The sequence below is a fragment of the Cebus imitator genome, unplaced genomic scaffold (assembly GCF_001604975.1).
Source record: "Cebus imitator isolate Cc_AM_T3 unplaced genomic scaffold, Cebus_imitator-1.0 Scaffold52, whole genome shotgun sequence".
Taxonomy (NCBI): Eukaryota; Metazoa; Chordata; class Mammalia; order Primates; family Cebidae; genus Cebus; species Cebus imitator.
This window is the reverse complement of record NW_016107367.1, coordinates 1503619-1525139: the sequence shown is the minus strand read 5'-3', so window position 1 is coordinate 1525139 and position 21521 is coordinate 1503619. Positions and strand designations below refer to the sequence as shown.

The 21521-nt window shown below is 45.9% G+C and overlaps 1 protein-coding gene across 8 annotated transcripts in view; it reads left to right on the top strand.

Annotated features, from left to right (window-relative positions):
• Nucleotides 1-21521, top strand: part of PPP2R5C (protein phosphatase 2 regulatory subunit B'gamma) — a 170570-nt gene that overhangs the window by 110971 nt on the left and 38078 nt on the right. For all 8 annotated transcript variants that reach the window (XM_017528091.2, XM_037738303.1, XM_017528096.2 and 5 more), the window contains 4 exons: nucleotides 12899-13009; nucleotides 13981-14073; nucleotides 14156-14286; nucleotides 20693-20752. In XM_017528091.2, coding sequence (XP_017383580.1) covers nucleotides 12899-13009; nucleotides 13981-14073; nucleotides 14156-14286; nucleotides 20693-20752 — 395 coding nt within the window. The remainder of the gene's footprint in view (nucleotides 1-12898; nucleotides 13010-13980; nucleotides 14074-14155; nucleotides 14287-20692; nucleotides 20753-21521) is intronic.

Sequence of the window (21521 nt, the reverse complement as noted above, 5' to 3'; positions counted from 1 at the left end):
TGTCTCATTATACAGAAGTGACACCGTTTGTTGATCCATTTCCTAGTTGAGAGTTATTTGGGGTGTTTCCAGTTTTGGGCAGCAACACCGTTATAAATATTTACATACAGATTTTAGACATAAGCTTTTATTTAACTGGGGTAAACACGTAGGGGTGCAACCACTAGGCGTATGGCAAGTGTGTGTTCAGCTTTCTAAGGGACTGCCAAACCGTTTTCCAAAGTGGCTGCCCCGTGTGCACTGCCCCAACAGTGTGTGAGTTCTCAGGCCTCCCATATCTGTCAGTATTTGGGGTCATCAGTCCTTTTATCTCATTTTGATTTTAATATGCACTTCCCTAATGACTAATGATGCCAAGCTTTTTTTTTTTTTTTTTTAAGACAGGGTCTTGCTCCTTGAGTCAGGCTGGAGTGGAGTGACTCCATCATGGCTCACTGCTGCCTCAACCTCCCAGGCTCAGGTGATCCTCTCACCTCAGCCTCCTGAGTAGCTGGGACTACAGGCGCACACCACCACACCCACCTAGTTTTTGTATTTTTAGTAGAGACAAGGTCTCACTATGTTGCCCAGGCTGGTCTTGAACTCCTGAGCTCAAGTGATTGACCTGCCTCGGCTTACGAAAGTGCTGGGATCACTGGCATGAGCCACCACACCCAGCCCAAGCATTTGTTTCCTGCGCTTTTTTGTCATTCACTTGTATATCTTCCTTGGTGAAGTGTGTGTTCAAATCGTTTGCCTGTTTTTTAATTGGGTTTTTTTTACATATCTGGATACAGATTTTTTGCCAGATATATGATGTGCAAATATTTTTCCTCAGTCTGTAAGCTTGTCTTTTTTTCTTTCTTCTTAAGTGTCTTTTACAGAGCAAAAATGCTTAATTTAGATAAAGTCCAACTTACGATTTGTCCTGTGTCAGTAGTGCTTTTGGTATGCTATCTGAGAAGCCTTTGCCTAACCTAAACTCACAAAGGTTTTTCTCCTGTATTTTCTTCATAGTTTCACATTTTACGTTTAGATCTGTGATCCATTTTGTCTGAGGTATAGATCCATTCTTTGGTGTATGGATTTCCAGTTGTTCCGTTCATTGAAAAGACAGGCGAATCTCCATTGAACTGCTTTTGTGCCTTTGTCAAAAATCAGTTGAGCATATTGTGAAGTCATGGACTCTATCCTGTTGCATCTGTTCGTGTTTCTCTGCTCGCCAGCCCACACTGTCTTCATTACTGTACTTTATAGTAAATTTTGAGATCAGATTGTGTGACTCTTCTAACCTCTCTCCTCTTTTTCAGGTTGTTTTGACGGTTGTAGTTATTTTACCTTTCCATATAAATTTTAAAACCGCTCGTTGTCTACAGAATATCCTCCGGGGGTTTCGAGTGCGCGTGCAACGCATGTGAAGGCGCGAGAACACTGGCCTCCGAGCAGCAGGCGCTCCGCAGCCCGTGCGCACAGCCTGTCTCCCCATTTTGGTCTTGTTGTTTCGTGTTGTCAGCAAACAGGTGCTATAAATATTTTCCTAGACTCGTAAACTAGTATTTTGTTTTTTGTTTGTCATTGTAAATAGATCCGTTGGTTTATTTTCCATTTGTAATTGTTTATTGTCTTTTTCTTGCAGTTCTATCAGGTTTTGCTTCATGTTATATATGTATTCATATAAATATTTAGCGTAAATCCTCTGGGCGAATTAACTCCTTTACCGTAATAGATAGGACTGTATTCCTGGTAGTGTTACTTGCTCTGAAATCTACTCTGGCCATCCTAATATAGCCATTCCAGCACTCTGTTGACTAGTGTTAGCGTGGTATGTCTTTTTCTGTCCTTTTACTTTTGATCAGTTCGTATTTTTTACTTCAAGTGGGCTCATGGTAGAGTCCATGTTGTGGAGTCTCGCTTTTTTATTCAGTCAGACAAGTTGTGTCTTCCAGGGTGTTCAGACCACGTATTTGTAATGTGATTATTAACGTACTTGGGTTAAATGTACCGCCTTCCTATTTTTTCAACTTGTCCCGTCTGTTTATTGCCTCTTCCCTCTTTGCATCTTTTGGATCAGTTGCGTACGTTTGTGACTCCATTCTATCTCATTTGTTGGCTTTTTTATGATAACTCCATATTATTTGATTTTAATTGTTAATCTTTTCTAGAATATACCTTTAACTTATCACAATCGACTTTCAAGTGGTAACATACTATTTCATACAGAATGTAAGAAATGTACAACAGTATACTTATTTCTTCCCTCCCAGCCTTTCCGCTGTTGTCGTTCATTTTAGTGTGTTATAAACCCCACAACATATTATTTTTGCTTTAAATAAATTTAAGTGATTTTTTATAATCTTTCCTATTTGCGCAGATAGTTACAATTTTCAGTGTTCATCATTCTATTGTGTAGCTTCAGATGTCCATCTAATATCAGTGTCCTTCTGCTTCAAGGACTATGTTAATATTTCTTGGAGCACAGGTCTACCGATGATGAATTCTTTTAGCTTTTGTGTATCTGGAAAAGCCTTTCTTTTCTTTTGTCTTTTTTTTTTTTTTCAGACAGGGTCTTGCTGTGTTGCCCAGGCTGGCGTGTAGTGGTGCAGTCACGGCTTACTGCAGCCTTGACTTCCAGGCTCAAACAGTCCTCCCACCTCACCCCCTACCCCAACTCTGCCCCAGTAGCTGGGATGACAGGCATATGCCACCACACTCAGCTAGTTTTTTTACTTTTTCGTACAGACAGGGTCTCGCTAGGTTGCCTAAGCTGGTCTCAAACTCCTGGGCTCAAGCAGCCCTCCCGTCTTGGCCTCCCAGAGTACTGAGATTGCAGGCATGTGCCACCGGGCCGGGTCTTGCCTTCAGTTTTGAAAGATCTGCCTGCTGGTGTAGAATTCCATGTTGACCGTTATATCCTTGAAAAACTTTTGCTCGCCTGTTGTCTTGCTTGCATTGTTTCTGATGAAAACTCTCCTGCCATTCTTTTCTTTGTTCCTTTGGACATAGTATCCCCTTTCCCCCTCCGGACACTTTCAAAATTATTTCTCATATTGCTCTTTTTAAGCCATTTGATTAGGATGGGCCTTGGCATGGTTTCCTTCATTTTTCCTGTGTCTAGACTTTATCCTTTTCGTCAGTTTCAGAAACTATTCAGCCATTGACACTTCAGACATTTTTTCTGTCCCACGACCCCTCTTCTCCTTTAGGGAGCGCAGTACCATGTAATAGGCTTCTTAGAGTTGAGTCTGATGCTCTGTTTCTCTTAATTCTTTTCTTTTTTTTTTTTTTTTCCTGTGGTTCATTTGGATAGTTCCTTTGCCGTCTTCAAATTCCTTAATCTTTTCCGCAGTGTCTATTCTGTTAATTCTTATTACAGTACATTTTTCATTTCACACATTATTTTGTTAATGAAGTGGCCAAGTTTACTTAAGCAAGTAGAGATCAGTGGGCACATATTGTTGTCATCTCTCGTGGTTTGATTTGTGTCTTTTTAAAATAGCTTTCATGTCCACCTAACTTTCTGGACATAGAATACTGTATTCATATCCTCCTCTGCCAATTCTGACATTTGTGTCACTTCAGTTTAGTTCAATTGATTGGTTTTTCTTCTTGTTATAAATCCTTTTCCTGCTTCTTTGCATGTCTGGTAATTTTTAATTGGATGTTTGACATTGTGAATTTTGCCTTGTTGAGATGTATAATTCTATTCCTGTTCTTGAGATTGTTTGGGGATGCAATGAAGTTACTTGGAAACAGTTAGATCCTTTCAGTTCTTGCTTTTAAGACGTTTTAGGAATGGTTATACTAAAACCAGAGCTGATGGTTCTCCACCACTGAGACCTTTCTGATTATGAAGCCAATGCCCCATGAATTACGAGTTTTTCCAGTCTGGTTGGTGGGAAGAGACACTGTTCCCAGCCCTGAGCAAGTACTGGGTTCTCACTAACCCCTTCAGGTGGTTCTTTTCCCCACCTCTGGTAGTTTTCTCACACAAATCTGCTGGTGTGTGCTCTGCTGGGTAGGTGAGGAGCCTCTGCAAGTCGCTGTAGCTCTCCCTGTGCCACTCTCTCCTCTGTGGAACCCTGCCTTGCAAATTCTAACCCCCTTTGACTGTTGGGCCCCACCTGGGTTCTTTCTTCTTGTACTACAACCTAAAAATCTATCAAGGCAGGAGGCTGGGCAGTGCGGGGCACACCTCACTTATTCCCGTCTCTCAGGGACCACTGTCCTTATCCTTCATTGCCTGAAATCCAGTGTTTTGATAACCATAATTTTAAATATTTTTGCCCAGATTTTTCATTGTTTTAGGCAGTAGGATAAACCCCATCCTTGTTACTCCATCTTGTCTGGAAGCATAAGTCTGCCTCATTTATAATAGATACTCAATAAACACTTAACTCCATCCACCCAGGGGATCTAGCGGTTGTTATAAACATGAAAGACTATTTGCATAATTTATAATGTCATAATTTCATACATCATTTGGTGGTTGGGGGCATGGCTGTGCATACATGACTGGGAAGTGATGAGTTTAGCTCTGAAACTTCCCTTCTCTGTTGATTTCTAAAGCATTAGTAAACTTTCTCATGCCTTACTGCAAAAAGAAATCAGAATACATGATAAAGCAAATATATTAGAATGTTAATGGTAAAATCTAGATGATGGCTATTCACCATAAAATTCTTTCAATTTTATTGCACTGAAATTTTTCATAGTAAAAACATTGGGAATGCATCATTCAGAATCTATGCAGAACTCATCTTTGGCCCAGAGTAAATAACTAAAAAGGACTTCCAAATTCAGTGTTATCTCTAAATGACACTAATTGAATTAAATTGAATTCTAAGTATTATGAATGATTTCTTATCATGTATAAATAAATTTTCTAAATTCAAAAACAAAAGTTTAAAAACTCATGCATATAATTATAAATGATTCATTTTCATGCTTATCTGAAGTAAGATGTTACTGTGTAGTTATGAAATTGGAGAAAATTAAAATATTTATTATTTGAAAAGTTTAGACTAAATTTTCTTTAATTATTCTACAAAGATTTGTAAGTTTTTTTGGGGTTTGGTTTTTGTTTTGGGTTTTTTTGTTTTTTTTTGAGGAGTCTCACTCTGTCACCCAGGCTGGAGTGCAGTGGCATGGTCTCATCTCACTGCAACCTCTGCCTCCCAGGTTTAAGCGATTCTCCTGCCTCAGCCTCCCGAATAGCTGGGACTACAGACACATGCCACGCACCTGGCTAATTTTTGTATTTTTAGTGACAGGGTTTCACCAGGCTGGTCTGAAACTCCTTACCTCAGGTGACCTGCCCACCTCGGCCTCCCAAAGTGCTGGGATTACAAGGGTGAGCCACCGCACCTGGCCTGTTTTTATTTCCATATCTTTAACTGCATTTAGGAACATATTTGAATAGATTATAAAAATAGCAAGTTATTCAAAGTAAGAATTTTAAATGTGATTCTGTTCTTGACTGTCACCTCATGGCATCTATTAGGAGGTGAAATCGATTCTTTGAAAGCAGCTCTTGCTGTGGCGGAAGCACGGGGTAGATGAGTGGGAAGAAGGCTCTGCTTTCCTCACCTCGAGTCCCCGCCAAGTACTCATTTTGCACCAGGGCCAGCAGGAAGACATTAAACCAAGGACCTCCCAGCCACCAAGTCCTACTTGAGATAAATATTCCAAAGAAAATGTACAGCGTCATAGAAGAGCTTGAAATTAGGGGCCCGATGGGGACTGTAATTACTTTGCTGCTGAGATGTAAAGGTTTAATGAGACATTTTTCAGTTTTCAGGTAATTAATTGGTGTTGCGGTTAATAAGGTGACTGATGCATGCTTTTCCCAGGATCCGTGTACTCTCAGCAGGTGTTTGAGGACCTCCTAGGTGCCAGGCACAGTGGCAGATGCTGGGATTGCTGTGCACTTATGTTCTCTAGATGATAGCTGAGTTCTGCTGCCATGAAAGCAGATTCAAACTCACTTTACAAATGGGGAAAGGAGGAGTTTCTCCCTTTAAGACTGCTACTATGATTTTTACTCTTCTACCTAAATTTTAAATTAAGTTCATTGAGTTCATCAGAAATTCAGTTTAAGATTGTGTCTACTTTCTACATTGCTCTGTGAAGTTCCATCTTTGTAATATGGTGTCATCCCACATCAAAGGTGCCTCCATTGATTGGGGGTTCATCAGTGCCTTTTATTAGAATTTTCTGCTGTCTCCATCAAGGCCTTATAACCAGGTCATTAATTCCCAGGCACTTTATAGTGTTTCTGTCTGGGTGTATGGAGTCTTCGTCTCTGTTTCATTTTTTTAATGGCTTATTGTTAGTGGAGAGGTGGTTGCTGTTGGTTTTGTCTCTTTGGTGTTTGCATGTGCTAATCTAGTCGTGATGGTCTGTCTGTTGCCTCTGTTTCCCAGCTATATCATTTGCAAACAAATGACAATTTTGTGTTTAAAAATATATCTATTGTGGAGGGGCTTACACATTCTGCCCTTGCCAGAAATGTGTCTCTTAGCAATATGCCTCGTAGAACCTAGCAGTTCTATCACAGGAGGAAATGTTCTGCAGTAACTGTGATTTGGCCTTTGATGGGTTCACCTGTTATAAGTCCTGTTGACATTGAATAAAACAGAGAATAAATAACAGAATAACCCTTGTGGTTTTGAACAGAGAACTGTAAATAACCAAACCTTTTTTTCCTGTTGCCTCTAAAATTAGACTATCAGTGGGTTTTTTTTTTTAATGTGTTCCTTCATATCTTAAAATTTTATATGTTACACTGCTGCAGTTATGTTATGGCATAAATATTTTATTACTTCACCCATCGGTAATGAATGATAACACATATAGAAAGGCTGCATGATATTGCTGAATTGTAAGAATTTTCCACAAAGTTGCTTCTTGGGCCATTTTAGTTTACATCTAATTTAGTAAATTGAGCGATTTGGAGAACATCCGCAGGGCTGATTTAGTTACCGAAAGTGGAAGTGTCAGGGAGGCAGCAGAAGCAGGTGCTTCCTGATACTAGCCAGAGTCTGTTCTGGCCCAGATGGGGCCATGTGAATCACATGCAGACATATGTGTGCACTCACATGCGTGCCTTCGTCGTCCTGTGGAGGTCAGAGAAACAGCCACAAACGTTCGGGAAGTGCTCGCGTAATGGTTTTCCATTTAGTAAGTGCTTTTGCATGTGTTTTATGTGATTCTCACCGAAGCCAAATGCAAAAAAGGATTTACCCATTTACCCGTTTTTCTTTTTTTCTTTTTTTTCTTTTTTTTTTTTTTGAGATTGAGTCTAACTCTGTCACCCAGGCTGGAATGCAGTGGGGCAATCTTGGCTCACTGCAACCTCCACCTCCCAGGTTAAAGCGCTTCTCCAGCCTCAGCCTCCCAAGTAGCTGGGAGTACAGGTGCCTGCCATGACAGCCGGCTAAGTTTTGTATTTTTAGAGGAGATGGGGTTTCCCCTTGTTAGCCAGGCCGTTCTTGAACTCCTGATCACAAGTCATCCGCCCGCCTTGGCCTCCCAAAGTGCTGGGATTACAGGTGTGAGCCACCGCGCCCAGCCTTTACCCTTTCCAACAAAGGAGAAAATCGAGGCTCGGGCAGGCTGTTTGGTCTGAAGTCCTCCTTCTAGGTGGGAAGAGGATGTAGCGAGACTGTTTCCATGAGGCTGCGCCGCCTCATGTGCAGCGTGATTGTACATCCGTGCCTCTGGGTGTTCGCTGGATCTGTAGGTCTTACTTGAGAGATCACAGTGAATCTGTGTGCTGCACTGAAGGCCCGGTACTCCGTAGACCTCAGAGCTCCTTTGCTGTTCACTCAGACCGGATCCATATGTCCAGGTAGCGTGGCAGTGACATTTGCACACAGACATCACCCCAGATTTCTGTACCTGAGCCTCCTGCCTCTGATTTTTCCCTGAAGCTTTTGTGCTAAGACGTGTTGCTAAGTTAGAAACCCGAGAATAATTTGAGGTGTCACGCTTGTTTGCCTTCTGTTCTTCCCCCCCCCCCAAATTTTACTTTTTATTTAACATTTTCTAGAGATGTGCACTAAATTAATGCAGTATAATGTGGTGAGAAAGGTGTGTAGAAAGAAGTTAGGCGTGCACGAGTTTTTCTTACACGTGAGAATACTTTTGAGTCCATCAGCACTGGCCTAGGTCAGCCATCAGTCAAGGGCTCAGGCTGCCCTAACAGAATACACAGACGCGGTGGCCTAAACCACAGAAGTGTATCTTCTCTCCCTTCTGGAGGCTGGAAAGTCTAATTCAAGGTTCCAGCAGGGTTTATTCCCTGCTGAGGGCCTCTTCCCAGCTTGCAGACAGCCACTGTGCCCTCCCATGGCCTTTGCTCTGAGGAAGTGCAGAGAAGGTGAGTACGAGCCTTCTACTATCCCTTCTTACAAAGACACTGATCCTGGAGGGGCAGGGCCCCACCCTTATGACTTCATTTACCCTTAATTATTTTCTTTGAAGCCCCATCTCCGAATGCAGCCATGCCAGGATTTAGGTCTTTAACATATGAATTTAAGGAAGGGGGGGCGCACCATTGAGTCCCTGACAGATACTGAAGAGAGCACACGGTGTTCAGAGTGGGCCATCCGAGTCACTTTGCAGGCTGTCAGTTCAGCATCAAGAATTCCGGGAGCTGCAGGTGTTTGAGATGGGGCCTAGCTGCTGGGCTGACTGTCACTGCACGGGAGAGCATCCACTGGAAACCCTAATCACTAGCTTTCCTGCTAGTAGAAACCACCAGTTTACTTAGGAATTTCAGCTGACTGGGTGCGTCAGTCAGGGCTGTCCAGACAAACAGCAGGAGAGACAGAGATTGCGATCTCAGGGACTTACCTTCTGCAGTGGGTGAGTCCAGCAGGCGGGTCTGGACTCCCCGGACAAGCAGTGGGCAGGAGACTGGGCCGTGGGGGACTCTCAGAGATGCCGCAGTTTGGGTCTCACGAGCCTCTCAGTTGACTGGATGAGGCCCCCACATTCTCAAGGGTGATCGCTAAAGTCCATTGATTCTCCGTGTTAACCACATCTGTAAAATGCCTTTATAGCAACACTCACAGCAGTGTTCGCACAGCTGGACACTGTGCCCTAGCCAGGTCGGCACGTACGGCCAGCTGGCACGGTGGGGGACATTTTACTTTTTTCAGCTATCGCCTTTGACCATGACTGGTGACATCACACTTTCCTGACCCTAAATACATCTGGGGCAGGTTGGTTAACTTTTTAGTCATCCGCAGTCACAGAAATCCCATCTAGGTTAAAGCTTTAAATTTCAGACCCTCTCCAAATGGCATCTAAGCCACACCCCAGGCATCCTGGCCAGCGCAGGACATGCTGTGGGAGAGGAGGGGAAGCAGGGTTGGCTGAGTCCCTCTTGTCCTCCCTCCTCTGGGGCTTTGAGCAGAACCCAGAGCAGAGGGGAAGGGCTTCTTCTGCTTTGCTCCCTGTGGCCTCGGCCAGCATGGTGATCCCTTCCTCTGCTGTATGTCTGTGACTCAAGGGCAGCGGGCTTCTCCCAGAGAGGCAGCTGTTTCCTCTCCCCCGAGGCCGACAGCCTCCTCTCTGGGTGCGCTGACCTCCCTCTCCCTTGGCAGCTTCCTGGGTGGCTCTGTAGCTCCTGCTCTGGCCTCTCTGTCCCTGATGGGCAACGCTGGAAACCTCGGAGGTGGCGGCCCCGCTCTCCTTCCAGGCTTCATGGTTCCTCAGGGCCTGATGTCACAGCCATTCCCACAGTCTCCTGCCAGGCATAGTCCTGTTCACAGACCCCTCTGACAGCCAGATTTCATGCCCAGGCTCTGCCCTCCCCACACGGTGCTCTGCTGCTGTTGGCACCAGGCAGGGCCCAGAGCTCTAACCCACTGAAGACCCAAGTGCCATCTCCCTTTCCTGAAGCTGACCCTGGTCTGTGGGTGACTGGGCCCTGACCCCAATCTTTTGACTTTGAAAGAGGATAGAAAACCCCAGTTCACAAATGCCACACTCCCCGTAGGGGCTAAAGACTCAATTCAGACTTTCCTCTCTCTGCCCTTCATGGCCCTAGAAGATATGGAGAGCTTGGACAGTGGCTGCTGATGACAGGACCAGTTCTGTTGCTTCTCCACATACCTTGGGAAACTGCAGCCACCCAAAGTGTGTGTGGCCTTTCCTTAGTGTTTGAGCTCTTTGCATCTCCTTGTTCACATCTGTGGCTTTGGGGTTAGGGCACCAGGAGGGGCAGACTAATCCCCTGTCTGCACCGAGTGCCCATGGGCCAGCAACTGAGGCAGGGCCATCTACCTGTCAACCACTGTTCTTTGGGGTCCTCTTGCAGTGCCCTGTACACACACCAGCGTCACAGAGGAGAGGACAATCCCTGGAGAATGGAAATTGCCAGAAATCATACACCAGTGAGAGTCAGGTTAACTCTCAGTTTGGATTGCAGACTTTTTTCTTTGTACCTGTCTTAGGAACATTACTCATACTTTTACTGGAAGTTTTCCTTTTTTTTTTTTTTTTTTTTTTTTTTTTGAGACAAAGTTTTGCTCTTGTTACCCACGCTGGAGTGCAATGGCGTGATCTCGGCTCACCGCAACCTCCGCCTCCTGGGTTCAGGCAATTCTCCTGCCTCAGCCTCCTGAGTAGCTGGGATTACAGGCACGCGCCACCATGCCCAGCTAATGTTTTGTATTTTTAGTAGAGACGGTGTTTCACCACGTTGACCAGGATGGTCTCGATCTCTTGACCTCGTGATCCACCCGCCTCGGCCTCCCAAAGTGCTGGGATTACAGGCTTGAGCCACCGCGCCCGGCAGTTTTTCTTTTTTTTAATTAGTTATTTCTGGCTTTTCAGCCCCTTTTTTCATCCCTGCGTTTCTGCACCATCCTTGAAGGCCATTACAGTTGGTCCTTAATGCTAGCTCCCCTCTCAGATGACACAGAGAACAAGCATTTGATGCTCAGCACCTTTATAGCTGAGGACTTTCTGAAAAATGATATTAAGGTTTGGAGTTCAGTATCAATAACAGTAAACAAAGGAAGAAATGGGCAAGTGCAGTGGCTCATGCCTGTGATTCCAGCACTTTGGGAGGCCAAGGCAAGAGGATTGCTTAAGCCCAGGAGTTTGAAACTAGCCTGGGCAACATAGCAATTTCTTGTCTCTGCAAAAAGTAAATAAAATTAACAGAAAGTGGTAGTGTGCACTGGTAGTCCCAGCTACTTGGGAGGCTGAGGCTGGAAGATTGCTTGAGCCCGGGAGTTGGAGGCTGCAGTGAGCTGTGATGGCCACTGCACTCTAGCCTGGGCAACAGAGCAACTTCCTGTCTTTAAGAGGAAAAAAAAGGCCGGGCACAGTGGCTCACACCTGTAATCCCAGCACTCCGGGAGGCCAAGGTGGGCGGATCACGAGGTTAAGACATCAAGACCATCCTGGCCAACATGGTGAAACCTGTCTCTACTAAAAATAAAAAAATTAGCCAGGCGTGGTGGCGTGCACCTGTAGTCTCAGCTACTCAGAAGACTGAAGCAGAAGAACTGCTCAAACCTGGGAGATGAAGGTTGCAGTGAGCCAAGATCCAGCCTGGTGATAGAGCGAGACTCCATCTCAGAAAAAAAGGCGGGGGTCGGAGGGGTAACATTTAGAATTAGCTTGATCTTTACAAGACTGGTTATCTAAAGCCAGCCAAGTTTGCCCTGGACTCTCTAGAAACATCTTCTTATTGTTGTTGTGAAGTCAGATTTTAATCTTTTGTGTCAAAAGTTTTGATTTTGTGCTTTTGAGAGTGGTGGGACTAGGGCTTTTTGTGATCACCTATAAGAGCCATGCACCAGAGCCCAGTTACATAACTGGCATGTGATTCATTCAGAGGTTCAGTAAGGTAACCAATCATATTTAGACTTAGTACAAAAGAGGGTGTGGTGGCTCACACCTGTAATCCCAGCACTTGGGGAGGCTGAGGAAGGAGGGATCACTTGAGGTCAGGAATTTGAGACCGGCCTGACCAACATGGTGAAATCCTGTCTCTACCAAAAATACAAAAATTAGGCAGGCATGGTGGTGCACACCTGTAACTCGGGGGGCTGAGGCAGGAGAATCGCTTGAACCCGGGAGGCAAAGGTTGCAGTGAGCCGAGTGCGCCCTACTACACCCCAGCCTGGGCCACAGAGGGAGACGCTGTCTCAAAAATAAATAAATAGACTCAGTACAAAAGAAAAATAGGTTATAATTTATGACATGGAAACACTAATCTTTTCTATTTATGTCACTGGTCTGTCAGTATGTGTAATACAAGTCCAAACAGACCGAGAGGAATCTAACAGCCCACGCTGGGACGCACAGCCAGGCGGCCCTCCAGCAGTCCTCTCTGTGTCCCTGAGAGTCCTTTCTCAGAAATGACCCTAGCCACTCAGAAGTCGTCCCGCCCTGACGTTGCTTTCCTCGTCGTTGCTGACTGCGGCGTTTATCGGTGCCGTCGTCTCCCGGGTCCTCCCAGCATGACGCAGCACTTGCCACTTGTCGGCATTTTCAGCTGTGACCCTGCTGGAACCTGCGTCATGTCGTCCTTTTTTAACTCTCATTTTGAGCGCTCTCCTTGCTCTTGCACCCACTGGATAGTGTCAGACCTCAGAAGCCATCACTGTGCCATCAGCCTTTGTTGGTGTTGCTTGTCATTTAAAGTTTGACAGTTTAGAGTGCAAATAACTTTGGTGGTCAACTTTTGTGGTCACCTGTCCAAAGCAGTGTTTCCTGCTGCAGTTTTGATCCAGGCTGTCTTTGGGGACCCACATGGCTTCTGGATTTTGAGGATAAGGAGGAGCTAAGTTTCCATGGGAAGCGGCTACTGTTAGAATTACTTAAGACTTTTTTTAATGTTCTCTGTAAATATTTTGAATGCCCTGGTTGTAATTATAGAATATGCGGATTTTAGTTTGCAGTTAACATGTTCCGAACGTTACCGCCTTCGTCTAATCCCACGGGAGCAGAATTTGACCCAGAGGAAGACGAACCAACGTTAGAAGCAGCCTGGCCGCATCTACAGGTATTGGGCTCTGGGGTGACCAGAATCAGAGGGCACCAGTGATGTGTGGGAGTGGCCCGGGGTCCACAGAGCAGGCACACTGGTTGGGACAGATGGACCTCTCCTCCTCAATAGCATGGTCCTTGCAAACCCATACATACGAGGAAGGAATTTCAGCAGAATAGAGAAAAGTTAATGTGTGTGTTTGACCACTTTACACAACCAATGAAGATGTGAAATTGTCAGTATGTTCTCAGTGAAAATGGCCACTTTGTTGATGGCTGTTGAATTCAGGCCCAGAGGTCTTAAGCCAACAATCTCCCAGTTTTTGGTATTCCCATTTAATGTGTGCTTGCAGGACACCCAGGTTCCTGTGCTGGTTACTGCCTTTCCCCAGGGTGTTTGTAAGGCAGAAGGGTGTTGGCAAGGAGGCACCAAGGCCAGCATGAGCAAAGCAGGAGCCAGGCATGCAGGTGGGAGGGCCATCCCTCCGTGACAGGCAGGCCACACTGTCCCACCCAGCACATCCCAGCTTCAGGTCACGGTTCAGAGTCCGCATCTTAGGGCCCTCTTACCTGGCAGCCCCAGAGTTCCTGTGCATTTGGTTGGCTCTGCACCTTGGCACTGTGGGACACTCCTAGGCGACAGGCTGCAAATCTGCCCCCCTGCAGAGTTGAGTTGTGGCCTGGTTTGTGGCATCTGTGCCCTGTAGTCTCTGAACAGTGTACTATGACACTCTTGACATTAGCCATAGACATTGTTTTGTTTAAATGCCATTTAAGGATATAGTCTGTGGGTCTCACCAAATAAAATAATTGCCATCACCATTTATAATTAAATTAAGCCGTGTAATTTTGCATTAATTGTGTAGATTTGTGGCTTTAAGAGGCTAATATTTGCAGGCAAATAAAGATTCAACTCCTAGTATATTTTAATCTCCATTCAATAAAATCTCATGTTATTTGACTCATTGTTGTTTTTTTTCCTCCTAGCTTGTTTATGAATTTTTCTTAAGATTTTTAGAGTCTCCAGATTTCCAACCTAATATAGCGAAGAAATATATTGACCAGAAGTTTGTATTGCAGGTAAGGTACAAATTAGCAGGCCCTGTCAAAGCCCTGACGGAGTGGTGACACCCAGCCACTAAGTGTCTTTTTCTTCTCAAAGCTTTTAGAGCTCTTTGACAGTGAAGATCCTCGGGAGAGAGATTTTCTTAAAACCACCCTTCACAGAATCTATGGGAAGTTCCTAGGCTTGAGAGCTTACATCAGAAAACAGATAAATAATATATTTTATAGGTAAGTTGCGTGTGGGTGGCATCGTCCTTTTCCATTTCCCCACTCGATGCTCCCCACCCCGTCGTCTCCTCTGACAGGACCCGGTTTGTGTGGAGGGGTTTCTTGAAGCCTGTGTGTCGCATGCTGGTGGACCCCCTCATGCCCTGTGTGCATGGGCCGGCTGGGCTCATCCTCCCTGCCTTCCCTCTCCCCACAGCTCCCTCCAGAGCCACTAGGCTCCCCAGCGCCACACCCTGGGTCCCTCCATTGTTCCTGTTTCTACTGAAAGGTCTAGTTTCCCAGAAATGTGGATGAATTGGTTCCATCCAAACCAACCGTATTAGTCACAGTACTCTAGAAGGACAGGACTCATAGATGAACATGTGGAGGGGAGTTGATTAGGAGATCTGACTCACACGATCACAAGGTGAAGTCCCACATAGGCCGTCTGCAAGATAAGGAGCAAGGATGCCAGTCCGAGTCCCAAAACCTCAAAAGTAGGGAGGCGGACAGTGCAGCCTTCAGTCTGTGGCCAAAGGCCCGGGAGTCCCTGGCGAACCACTGGTGTAGGCTCAAGAGTCCAGAAGCTGAAGAACTTGGAGTCCAAGGTTTGAGTGCAGGAAGCATCCAACATGGGAGAAAGATGAGGCCGGAAGACTCAGCCAGTCTAGAACTTCTGCATTCCTCTGCCTGCTTTATTCTAGCCATGCTGGCAGCTGATAGATGGTGCCCACCCAGGCTGAGGGTGGGTCTGCGTCTCCCAGTCCGCTGTCTCAAATGTTAGTCTCCATTGGCAACACCCTCACGGATACACCCAGGAGCAATGCTTTGCATCCTTCAGTCCAATCAAGTTGACACTCGGTATTAACCCTCATGCCAGCTTTTCCCTTCCACCTGTGCATTATTACCTCGTTCTTCCCAGGGAGTCTCAGTGAGAGAAGGTGGGGCAGGAATGATGTCATTCATCTGTAGAAAGCCTGAGATCTGTGCACCTTGGTTGAAGATTTGGAGATTCCCACTGTGCATCAGGGGAGGGAAAGCCCCCTGGAGCAGCAGCTGGAGGAGGACAATATACAGTGGCAGGCCCACCTCCAGGCCCGCCCATTCCGCAGCCAGCCTCTGCTCAGCTCCCAGGCTCCTTCCACATCAGGGCTCTGCAGCCAGTGTTTGGGCCACCCAGGATGTCTTTTTCCACCAGCCCTTCCCTTAGCCTCCCAGACTTCCTGAAACATCCCTTCACTGGAGGCTCTGCCTGACTTGGCGGTGAGTCTGGTCCCAACAAGGGCAGCCATGATGTCAGCTGATTTGTTGCATGCCCCGCCCCAGTGCCAGCTTCATGTTCCACGCTGTGGTGGCACTAAGTAAATGTCAATAGAGGAAACAGTTCCTGTTGTTTCTTATTTGTTCCTGGAAAGCTTACTAAATGAGCAGTTTCTGCTATAAATTGTAGCTTCTCGGGTCAGCATGCCTCTAAGGCACCTGACTACAGGATGGTGAGAGATAGTAACATATCCTGGTGATGATGGGGGCAGTAGGATGGCATCTCTCCGTTGGATAAGAGCATCAGCAGGTGCCACACAGCCTCGCTGCAGGGCCAGGGTGTGGACAGAACACGAGCCATGTCCTGGAGAAGGGGCCAGGTATCAGCCACGGCAAACACAGGCCTCAGGGTCCTTTCGTAGTCACGGTGATCAAGCACGGGAAAAGTAAAGGGGCATCTGAGACAGATGGCAAATGAGACCCCCTGCTGAGACTCACAGCCCCAGCTCCCCCATCCTGTGCTGGCCTGCTGGGCAGCCTGTGTCGGGGGCACCCCATCCTGCCCCTCTGCAGTCATTGGGGTCTCATTCCCTCCCCGGTCTCCACGCCAGATAGGGCATTTCGGCGTGAGAGCCGTTCATTTCATGTGTGGCTTTCCTTTGAACTCCTTCCAAGTTCCCCACATCTCATTTATAAAATGGAGCCCAGTGCTGGACATAGCCCAGACCTGACACATCAGCTATAACCAGAGAATGATGTCATTTTCCTAAATGTTATGTTTCTATTTTATATTTCTTGGTATCATGATTCCTTTTTAAAAAGATCATTACTTGGCTGATGTACTTCTCTATGAAAACAATAATATACATGATTTAATTAACATACAACAGGTACATTTTAAATTTCAGTCTTTTTGACCCAAAATTAAAGCTCCACCTAATGATTTCTGTTTTCTTAACACTAGTAGGTTTTGTTCAGATAGCAGAATCACAAATGTATTGAACATCTGCATTTAAGAAGTAGAAAACATTTCATACCTTCAAGAACCCTAATGAAATACTTAAGTAGAGTAGTATTCAAAAGTTATTACGCATAATTTAGTTCAGTTCTCACTAAACTAAAGGTTCGGTGCTAGAGCATGGCATTTGTGTCTGTGTGCATGCATTGAGTAGCCTTTTCTGTAATTGTCCTGGCATATGCAATCAAGAGCAAGCATGCTGTCTAGATTCCACAACTGGTTTGGGTCCTCATTGTCAGTACCACTACCTCCTCATTTCATGCGAACAAATAAGAAGAAAGATCTTGAGACATGCATTCAGCTCACCCTAGTGTTTTTCTTTTCTCTTTTTTAAGGCAGGGTCTCACTCTGTCACCCAGGCTGGAGTACAGTGGTGCCATCATAGCTCACTGCAGCCTCCAGCTCCTGGGCTGAAGGGACTCTTCCACCTCAGCTTCCCAAGTAGGTGGGACTACAGATGTGATCACATCTGGCTAATTTTTTACATTGTTGTAGAGATGGGGATCTCACTGTGTTGCCGAGGCTGATCTCGAACTCCTGGCCTCAAGTGAGCCTCCTGCCTCAACCTCCCAAAGTACTAGGATTACAGGTGTGAGCCACCATACCCAGCCAGCTCATCTAAGTTCAATATAGTACCGCTATGTCTTATAAGAAAAAGACATTTTGAACATATTTGGTTCACTTTCACTGAAAATGTAAACATAAGGTTGCTATTTATTTCTATAGTTTCTCATTCTCATCAGCTTAAGTGTGAGTTAAACGGTGCTGTCAATTACCCATGATGCCTGCTGGCACACGGTGGGACCTGGAGGCTGGGTGGGCAAGGCAGCGTGCAGTTCCTTCTCTTGTTGCGTAACAAGAGCATGGCCCGTGCTTCGTCCTCATTCTGGCCCTGCAGCGAGGCTGCGCAGCACCTGCTCATGCTCTTATCTCACAGAGAGATGCTGTCATACCGTCCCCATCATCACCAGGATGTATCACTACCTCACGCCATCCTGGAGTCAGGAGCCACTCCCAGCTCGCTGGCTTCCGTCAGCCATGGTCCATCATCCCTCATGATGCTGTCATCTGCACTGGGCTCATCCAGACGGTTCTCCCTGGCGTGTGCTGGGGCTGGAGTGTTCACAGAGGCTGCTGAGCAGGTCCCCACGCCCCTTCTGTGCCGTGCTGGAGCTCCTCCAGGTTATGGGAGTTCCTGCAGCCACAGCCCCATCCAAGAGGGGAGAGGCAGGAGCCCCAGTGCTAAGGGTTTGGCTTGGAACCAGTGCAGAGTGACATCTGCCCTTTGTATTGGTCAAAGCAGGGCGCAAGGACAGCCCAGCTTCAGAGGAAGGAGAAATAGAGTCCACCTCTTCCCGCAAGGCCAGAACACATCATACAAGCAGGAAAGGCATTGAGGAATCCATTCTGGAGACTTCTGCAGCCAGCAGCTGCCAGCTCAGTGTCTGGGGGTCTGATTCCCTTTCTGCTGAAAGAGTGAGAAACGTTCTCGCCGGCTCCCAGGGTTCTCTGTTTCCCTCCCATTGTCCCTGTTTGTCTTCCACAGGACAGGGAAGAAGGAGAGGAACTGTCCTTGTTTTCTCTTTCTTCTCCCTACTTCAAAGCAGGTGTAAGAAATTACAAATCAAGAATTTATCAGTAAGAGTGTAGTAATGTTGATTTAGGAAAACAAAATGGCTTACAGCTACAGACCACCGTTATGTAAATGTTAAAGCTGGTGGAGCTAGACCAGAAGGAGTTCAGAGGTCTTTGTCTCTGAGGGCCCAGAGCACAGCTCTACAAGGTACTTGCTAGAGGAGTAGTAAACTGAAGCCGCAGGGCCCCAGCGTATGCAAAGGGAGCCTGCAGGGTGAGTTTCGTAAATTAAAGCACCTCTCAGCGTAGACACACGTGGACTGACTTCTGCTTGGGCGCAGCTTCCAAGCCTCAGGTCGGCGCAGGCTCAGGGACACCGGGCGAGAGCACTTTCTGTTTCTGGTCCCTGCACCACTGTCGTTCCTGTCACCCATGGCTCCAGGCTCTGCCCCAGTAACGTCCCTGCCTCAGTCTCAGGCTGTGGCCATGTGCATTGTAGTGCTACTGTGTCTGGCTGCTAAAGGTTCTGCTTCCTGGCACCTGCAAAAACAGACCTTGGTTTTTTGGTTTTTTGTTTTGAGACAGGGTCTCACTCTGTTGCCCACGCTGGAGTGCAGTGGCACCAGCTCGGCTCACTGTAGCCTCCACCTTCCAGGTTCAGGTGATCCCCCCACCTCAGCCTCCCAAGTATGTGGGGCTCCAGGCATGCATTACCATGCCCAGCTAATTTTTATATTTTTTTCTTTCTTTTTTTTTTTTTTGTTTAATTTTTATATCTCTAGTAGAGATGGAGCTTTGCCATGTTGGCCAGGCTGGTTTTGAACTCCTGACCTCAGGTGATCCACCCACCTTGACCTCCCAAAGTGCTGGGATTATGGGTGTGAGCCACTGTGCCCAGCCAGATTTTGTTTCTTCTAAGCTGGCCTTCCAGCCTCTCCACGCATCTTGCTAACCTCACTTCATGTCACCGATCTGTTCCAGCCAAAGGAGTTCTCCCTCTCCACACTGCCATTAAAAAAAAAAAAAAAAAAAAAAAGTCTGTTAAGGCCGGGCACGGTGGCTCACACCTGTAATCCCGGCACTTTGGGAGGCCGAGGTGGGCGGATCACCTGAGGTTGGGAGTTCAAGACCAGCTTGACCAACATGGAGAAACCCCATCTCTACTAAAAATACAAAATTAGCCGAGCATAGTAGCATGGGATTACGTGCCTGTAATCCCAGCTACTCGGGAAGCTGAGGCAGGAGAATTACTTGAACCCAAGAGGTGGAGGTTGCAGTGAGCCAAGATTGCGCCATTACACTCCAGCCTGGGCAACAAGAATGAAACTCCATCTCAAAAAAAAAAAAAAAGTCTGTCTGTTAAAATCCTCCTTCAGGACCCAATTCAAGCACCAGCCTCAGTGAACTCTGATCATTTGGAAATAGATATGTTAAGACCCATTCTTCAAAAATATTTCACATCTGTGGATGTTTAGCCTCTTTAAATTCATACTATTTCATTTGTTTCAAACAAAGTGAATGAAATTTTAAAATTGAATTTTTTAATCTGCTCAAATTTATTTTTGGCTGAGAGCTGTCTCTAAACAAATGGCTTTCATGTGATGGGCAGGGATCTTTCAGAGCCTCTCACTTCCTGCAGGATTCTCCTCGTGGGTTGCTCTAGGCCAACCCGAGGTGCGTGAGGCTTGGCACAGGAGAGGCTTCTTTGTTTCCGTGGGACCCCTTTGTGGGAGGACACTTTCCCGTTTCCTAACATGTCACTGTTCCCTCTCCTTGTCCCTGGTTTATTCAGCAGATGTGTTTTCATCATCAGACAGATGCCAGGCTTGCTCCTAGCCCTGGAACATAGTCATGAGAAGTCCTTGGCCCTGTCCTCACAGTGGCCCCATCTGGAGGGAGACGGGCTGACACAGACAGTGGGGTGCATTTCTTGGGGGTCCACTAGAAGCAGGCACAGTGGACAGAGACGTCTCAGAGGAAGGGAGCTGGGTCTATCGCAGATGGGTGTTTCAGAAAGATCACACCTGAGGCAGTACAGAGAATGTGTGTGGGTGTCAGTGGGGAACTAGGCAGGTAGGCCAAGAGGTGTTCACGAATCGCTTCTGCCCTTTGCAGGAACTGTGCTAAATACTGTAGGCTTTAAAACTAAGTAAGACATCGACTTATGTTGAAATATGGCAAAAATGTAAGATGGATTAATGAACAAGTAAAGGATGGATGGACAGATGTGTATGTGATCAAGGAGATGGTGCGCATTGCTCGTGGTCAAACCTGGGTAGTTGAAATGGGTGTTCACTGTAGAATTCCTTCATTTTCCTAGATGCTTGAAATTTTTCAAAATGAGATATTGAGGAAAACGTGTGCAAGACTGAGCTCTCTGCCCTCAAGGCATGTACACCTCCAGGCCTTGAGGAGTTTCTCTGGTTCCTGAGGGCTTCTTGCTCACCACGAGCAGTGTTTGCCCAAATAGACGCGCCTCTTGTTGCCTGGCTCCGAGGCTCCTCCTACAGCATTGTTTTCTTATTCAGGTTAGTTCAGTGTCTGAATTCTAATTGGAAAATTGGTTTTTTCTAGGTTTATTTATGAAACAGAGCATCATAATGGCATAGCAGAATTACTGGAAATATTGGGAAGGTAAGCCTCTGTGTTGTGTTATGGGTAGCAAATAGCCATAGATGGAATTTACACTGGAGTGATCCATTTCATTGAGTTCAGCTGCCCCCTTTAAAGCAAGGCGATTTAAACCACTCTCTAAAAGAATTTAAATAAAATTGCACTTAGAGAAGGAGTTGGTGAGCTCTTAGATTAGAACATGCCAAATGACAAATCTCTCCCATTTTTATGGTTCTGTATGTAGATTCTACTTCATATACCTCAGTATCATTACTATGGAAACACAATTCCAGTTATTTCCTCAAGAGCAATGTTAAAAATAGTTACATAAGAAGGTTTATATTAGAAGCTTGGAAGAAGAATAGATTGTACATTAGGGGTATTGTGTAAATGCTAATATTTTCAATTACTTTCATTTTTTTTATATGTATACTTATAACTAACATTTCAAAACTTTCATCGTATTTATCCAAGTAAAGTTTTTACTTGTTTGTTTTTTTTTTTTCTTCTTGCTCTGTCGCCCAGGCTCAAGTGCAGTGGTGCAATCTTGGCTCTCTGCGTTCTACGCTTCCCGGGTTTAAACGATTTTCCTGCCTCAGCCTCCTGAGTAGCTGGGACTACAGGTGCCTGCCACCACGCCCAGCTAATTTTTGTATTTTTGGTGGAAATGGGGTTTCCCCATGTTAACCAGGCTGTTCTCGAACTCCTGGACTCAAGTGATCTGTCCACCTCACCTCCCAAAGTGCTGGGATTACAGGCATGAGCCACCATGCCCGGCCACTTTTTTTTT